The sequence below is a fragment of the Lissotriton vulgaris genome, chromosome 7 (assembly GCF_964263255.1).
Source record: "Lissotriton vulgaris chromosome 7, aLisVul1.2, whole genome shotgun sequence".
In the NCBI taxonomy this organism is placed as follows: Eukaryota; Metazoa; Chordata; class Amphibia; order Caudata; family Salamandridae; genus Lissotriton; species Lissotriton vulgaris.
The window spans coordinates 309,500,476-309,506,475 of record NC_141695.1 but is presented as its reverse complement, the minus strand read 5'-3'; the positions used below and the strand labels follow the sequence as shown (position 1 = coordinate 309,506,475).

The following is a 6,000-nucleotide window of genomic DNA, read 5'->3' as shown; positions in this document are numbered from 1 at the left end:
TAATCAGAGATGTAGCATTCCTTAAGGGGCTGGCGGGAAGACAATGGAAGAACCACGGGGAACCACCACCATGAATATCCCAAAAAGAAATTGTGTAGTGTGACTGCACACCAGAAGAAAATGATGTTACTCATTAGTATTATAATTTGAAAATTTGTGAGGCGCATTATATCGCGAAAGCCTCAAGCGCCTGCTTCTAAATGAGGTGAAAACCTAGAAATCAAGCTGTGATAACATACTTTTTTCCAAGCTACTCTAAGTTAAGAGTTTCTGTTTTAGCTTCACCTTCCTGCTACCTGTAAGGTTTTGCAGAAATGATTAAAGGAAACGTTCACCACTTATCCATTCAACGTATTAGTCCTCTCCAACCATAGAGGTTACCCCCTTTTCTGGCAACCCTCAAAATATAAACATAATGCTTGTTGTCTATATAAGGTAATTTATTTATAATCTGAAGAAAATGTACAATGCAGACAGAATGATGCTCTACAACATTTTATATAGTACTAAAAGGGGAACCTGCCCTGCCTTCATGCATTAGTGCCTGGGAAACACAGAAAACTAATCAGAAAAACAATTTCAGCTCGTACAATAGAAGGACACTGGGGAACCTTTCACTGAAGACATTGCTTTGTCTTGCTGTCTGTGGCATATGACTTTATCTTGTTCTCGTTCTCCTGTCCTAGCTCAGGATCAGTACTCGCACACATAGTACATCCTCCTGGTACAGTCATTGTCCCACCACTTGCCATCGTCTGAGGAGACCGAGACGCAGTTCTCCAGAGCACCACCATTAGGCTGGGTCACCAGATGGTCCTTGAACCAGTTGAAGAAGGACACGCGGTGGCCGCTTTGATAAAGGTACATCCCTTCGGAGCGGAGGTCATTTATTCCAATCCAGACCGGCCAATTGAAGGGGTACAAAGTATCATGGATGTACTTAGCCACGGCGGCATACTCCTCCTGGTCTGTAGGCATGGCCAGGTTGCCCCCTCTGCTGTGGCAGAGCGTCTGGGAAGTGTTGTAACTCTCAAAGTGTCGGAAGAGAAAGTAGCACCGCCTGGGGGTCCTCCGTCCCTTCAAGCAACCTGAAAACAAAGAGAGAAAAGGTAACATCTTTTTTTTCGTGTTTACATTTTTTATTGAGAGTTTAGATTATGATACAAGTACAATACAGGCACTTGTGCATTTAAATAAGATAAAGTGCAATGTGCATACGTGCTAAGAATAACTTACATTTAGCATCACATCGAGAATAGAAAAAAGCAGGTAACATCTTGAGATTAACCTTCTGTTACGGAGAATAGTTTTGAGTGCGAACTTCAGAAAGGAAGGCCTTCGAGACAAAAGGAGATACCAAGAATAAGAGACGAACTGGGTGTCGGACACGTTTGAAAACCCCCAGAGTTGGATAATAGAGCTGTCCTTGCATACCAGAAGAGCATGAAAGAGGATCCTTGAAAAACACCCTAAAATTCTTCAAAAGAAAACCATGTCATAAGATGTGGGGACAGCTGTTCTTGTTCACAGACACGCACACGTCACTCTTATCGCTGTAGGCAGACGGATTCAAACAGCTTCAAGTCTGGTTTGGATGGAAGCATATGAGTGAGGGATAGGACTATGCAAAGGATGCAAGGATGACATTTCACAAAGTATGCAAGTATGAGGCTATGCAGAGGATGCAAGGAAGAGCCTACGCAAAGGATGCAAGGATGAGGCTATGCAAAGGATGCAAGGATGAGACAATGCAAAGGATGAGGCTATGCAAAGAATGCAAGGGTGAGACTAGGCAAAGGATACAAGGGCGAGGCTACGCAAAGGATGCAAGGGTGAGACTACCCATAGGATGCAAGGATGAGACTATGCAATTGCTGTAAAGATGAGACTACGCAAAGGATGCAAGGATGAGTCTACCCAAAACATCCAAGGATGAAACTACCCAAAGGATGCAAGAATGAAACTACGCAAAGGATGCAAAGATGAGACTATGCACAGGATGCAAAGATGAGACTACGCAAAGGATGAGACTACGCAAATGATGCAAGGATGAGACTACGAAAGGATGCAAGAATGAGACTATGCAAGGATGAGACTAAGCAAAGGATGCAAGGAGGAGACTAAGCAAAGGATGCAAGGATGAGGATACACAAAGGATGCACAGAGGAGACTACGCAAAGGATGCAAAGATGAGACTACGCAAATAATGCATGGATGAGACTATGCAAAGGATGCAACGGTGAGACTAGGCAAAGGATACAAGGGTGATGCTACACATAGGATGCAAGGATGAGACTACGCAAAGGATGCAAGGATGAGACTACCCAAAGGATGCAAGGATGAGACTACCCAAAGCACCCAAGGATGAAACTACCCAAAGGATGCAAGAATGAAACTACGCAAAGGATGCAAATATGAGACTACGCACAGGATGCAAAGGATGAGACTACGCAAAGGATGCAAGGATGAGAATATACAAAGGATGCAAGGATGAGACTAAGCAAAGGGTGCAAGAAGGAGACTACGCAAAGGATGTAAGGATGAGACTACCAAAGGAGCAAGAATGAGACTATGCAAAGGATGCAAGGATGAGGATACGCAAAGGATGCACAGATGAGACTATGCAAAGGATGCAAAGATGAGACTACGCAAATGATACAAGGATGAGACTACGCAAAGCATGCAAGGAAGAGACTACGCAAAGAATGCAAAGATGAGACTACGCAAAGTGTGCAAGGATGAGGCTATTCAAAGGATGCAAGGATGAGACTATGCAAAGGATGCAAGGATGAGACCACAAAGGATGCAAGTATGAGGCTACGCAAAGGCTGCAAGGAAGAGACTATGGAAAGGATGCAAAGATGAGCAAAGGATGCAAGGATGAGACTACGTAAAGCATGCAAGAAAGAGACTACTCAAAGGATGCAAGGATGAGACTACGCAAAGAATGCAAGGATGAGGCTATTCAAAGGATGAAAGGGTGAGACTACACAAAGGATGCAAGGATGAGACTAGGCAAATGATGCAAAGGTGAGATTACACAAAGGATGCAAGGATGAGACTACGCAAATGATGCAAAGATGAGACTATGCAAAGGATGCAAGGATGAGACTACCCAAAGCATGCAAGAATGAAACTAAGCAAAGGCTGCAAAGATGAGACTACGCAAAGGATGAGAATATACAAAGGATGAGACTACGCATACGATGAAAGGATGAGAATATACAAAGGATGCAAGGATAAGACTACGCAAAGGGTGCAAGGATGAGACTACGCAAAGGATGCAAGGACGAGACTACGCAAAGGATGCAAGGATGAAACTACGCAAAGGATGCAGGGATGAGACTACACAAAGGATGCAAGGAAGAGAATACACAAAGGTTTCAAGAATGAGACTACGCAAAGGATGCAAGGATGAGACAAACTGGTTTAACCAGGGGCATTTAGCTTTGAGGTAGCCTCACCCCAGGGGTGGGCTAGGGAGGTCTGAACACAGAGAGGGGGATGATGCCATTCTTGGGAGTAGGCAGAATGGTGCATCCTGGATAGCCAGATGCCACACTCTGCAGGAAGTGGTGAAGTGGTCACCAGGTGGAAGGAAACCTGGTAGCACATTGGCTACCAACCGCATCCTACCAGAGAGTACTTTACAAGCACAAAGGGGGCACCTGTGGCACCCAGACATCAGATCTCGACCGATTTGGAAGAAGGAATGCCTGCTGCATCGAGAGACAAGCAAAGAGGGGCTGCACCGGTGTGGCCTGTACCTGCTGCACCTGGTGGCTAGCAAAGAGAAGGACTGTGCTTGCGATGTCCTGCTCAAGGAGAAACTGTCTCCAAGAGTCCGGTCAAACTAAGAGATTTTTACGGGCCAGCTGACTGGCCTCCTGTTCACAGCACAGGGATACAACCGAAGAAGAAACCTGCTGGAGTAAGTTAGTAGCCCAAAGTCCTCAAGCCGGCCGGTACCACCACCACCACTGTGCAGCACAGAGGGCCAAGACCCGACACACAAACTTGCACCTGAGTTCACTGACCCCAGAAGGATTGGCCTGTGACCATGACAACAGGCGACTCATAGTCCAGTGTGACTGGACTTCGGCCAGATCGGAGAGGACTTTGTGGAACGTTGAACCTGGAACCAGGACCCCCTCCCCGTATTCGTGGACTGAGGAATCCCTGCTAGAAGACCCCCATTGACTGCATCACAACCACAGCATACTTAAAGTATCTTCAGCATCCTTCATCCCTTGCATCAGGATCACTCCATAGGAATCCATTGCAACGCAGATAAAGTGCTTAGAAGTGCTGAAGGACTGCTTCTCTTGTGAAAGTGGCTATTCTTGAAGACATTGCTGGTCCCGCTGACTAGCTCACTACTGGAGTTGGTTATCCCTGGTACTTACAACTGACACCATTGACACTCACCTAAGTGTTCTTTGAAAAAGTTTCTAAGTGTCTCATTCGTTGACTTTGCCAAGGCTTGTTTGTGGTTGAGTGAAATTGCTTTTATTTTATTATTGCTTGTAAAATCTATGAGTGTTGTCTATTTCTTCTTCAATTGTTTTGGTGTTTTTTAAATGCTTAACACTTGTTCCTCTGTCTAAGCCTTGTTGCTCAGAGCCACAGCTATCTAGATTTGAGCTGAGGGTATTACAGACGAAACCTACTGGACCTAAAGGGTTGGTAAGTGTATTACACAGTGAGGTCGCGCAACCACACCATATAATACACCCCCATTTCCTCACAGAGAGCGTGCAGACTACACTCTGGAAAGATGTCGTCTCAAAGTTCCACTTTGAGCTGACCCTCATAAATACCCTCTGACTCTCTGCCGGACTGTGGCCTCTCCTAATGTGTTGGGCTACAAGCCAAACCTTGTTCCAGCTTATCTAATGTCAATGTGTTTCTCTCTATCTGGAGAGGGATAGCGATTTCACCCTCTGTTGTTTGTGCACATAAAAAGTGTTGTGGTTTTGTCAATCTAGAGCTGGAAAACGCTGCCTTGTAGGGCGATCATGATTTGAAAGGCAGGATATTGATGCGTTGATGGTCTGCGGCAGGCAGCCAGTGGCCTCTGGCTGTCAGGTCTCCCATGTACCTTCCCCATCCCATATGAAAAGTGTTGGAAATCAGGTTACTGGTTGAGGGGGATGGGGGGATTAAACCCTTCTCCAGAAGCAACCACAATTCCTGTTAGGGTGAAGTCACAGCAACCCCAAATTAACCTGTGCTTAACACTCTCGTAGCTTGACACAAAGGCAGTCAGGCTAAACTTGGAGGCAATGTGTAAAGTATTCATGCAGCACTTCTAACAGTAATAAAGTGAAAAACACAACACAAGAAAAATCCCAACACCATTTTATTAAAACAGAGTAACTGTCAATACGTTATTTGAGACCAAAACAACAAAAATCCAATCAGTAGAACCAGATATGCAATTTTAAAGATTTTAGGTAAAGAAAGTGCCTAAGAGCACAAACCGCCACTCGCTGTTATCTGGTCATGCGAAACCCGGTGAATGTCAAAAGTTCAGGTCGACTGCGATGGAGCAAGGGCCATATACAGGATTCAGGTTAGTCCTGCTGAAAGAGTTACCTTCAAAGTCAAGCGTGAAGAGTCCCGTTTATGGTGGAAGGGTACCGAGGAGAACAGGGAGAGCATCGCGGATGGTCGACGGTGTAGCGCAAAGAGCAGACCATGCATCGCGGACAGTCATTGGTGCGCCACAAAGATTCTGTTCAGAATCATGGACAGTCGTTGCTTGAGCTTCACATTGGCGTCACTGCAGGCTGTTGATGCTGTAGAGTTAAGTGCGGATCTTGCACTGCCGGGAGTTGTTGCTGGTTGCTGTGCCGCAGAGAGTCAGGTTCACCGAAACTTCGCGTTGGCGGGTGGCAAGATCTTGTAACAAATGGGCCCGGTCACGTTCTTAAAGAGCCCAAAATTTCAGAGGCGCTCAACTGAGGCCACAAGAAGGGTCCAGGACCTGAGTGGCAC

At 45.8% G+C, this 6,000-nt stretch overlaps 1 protein-coding gene across 1 annotated transcript in view; it reads right to left on the bottom strand.

Annotated features, from left to right (window-relative positions):
- Nucleotides 1-419: 419 nt before the first annotated feature.
- CLEC11A (C-type lectin domain containing 11A) overlaps nucleotides 420-6,000 on the bottom strand; it is a 116,573-nt gene continuing 110,992 nt past the window's right edge. Inside the window, exon 4 of the mRNA XM_086930110.1 lies at nucleotides 420-1,088. Coding sequence (XP_086786236.1) covers nucleotides 694-1,088 — 395 coding nt within the window. The 3' untranslated portion in view covers nucleotides 420-693. The remainder of the gene's footprint in view (nucleotides 1,089-6,000) is intronic.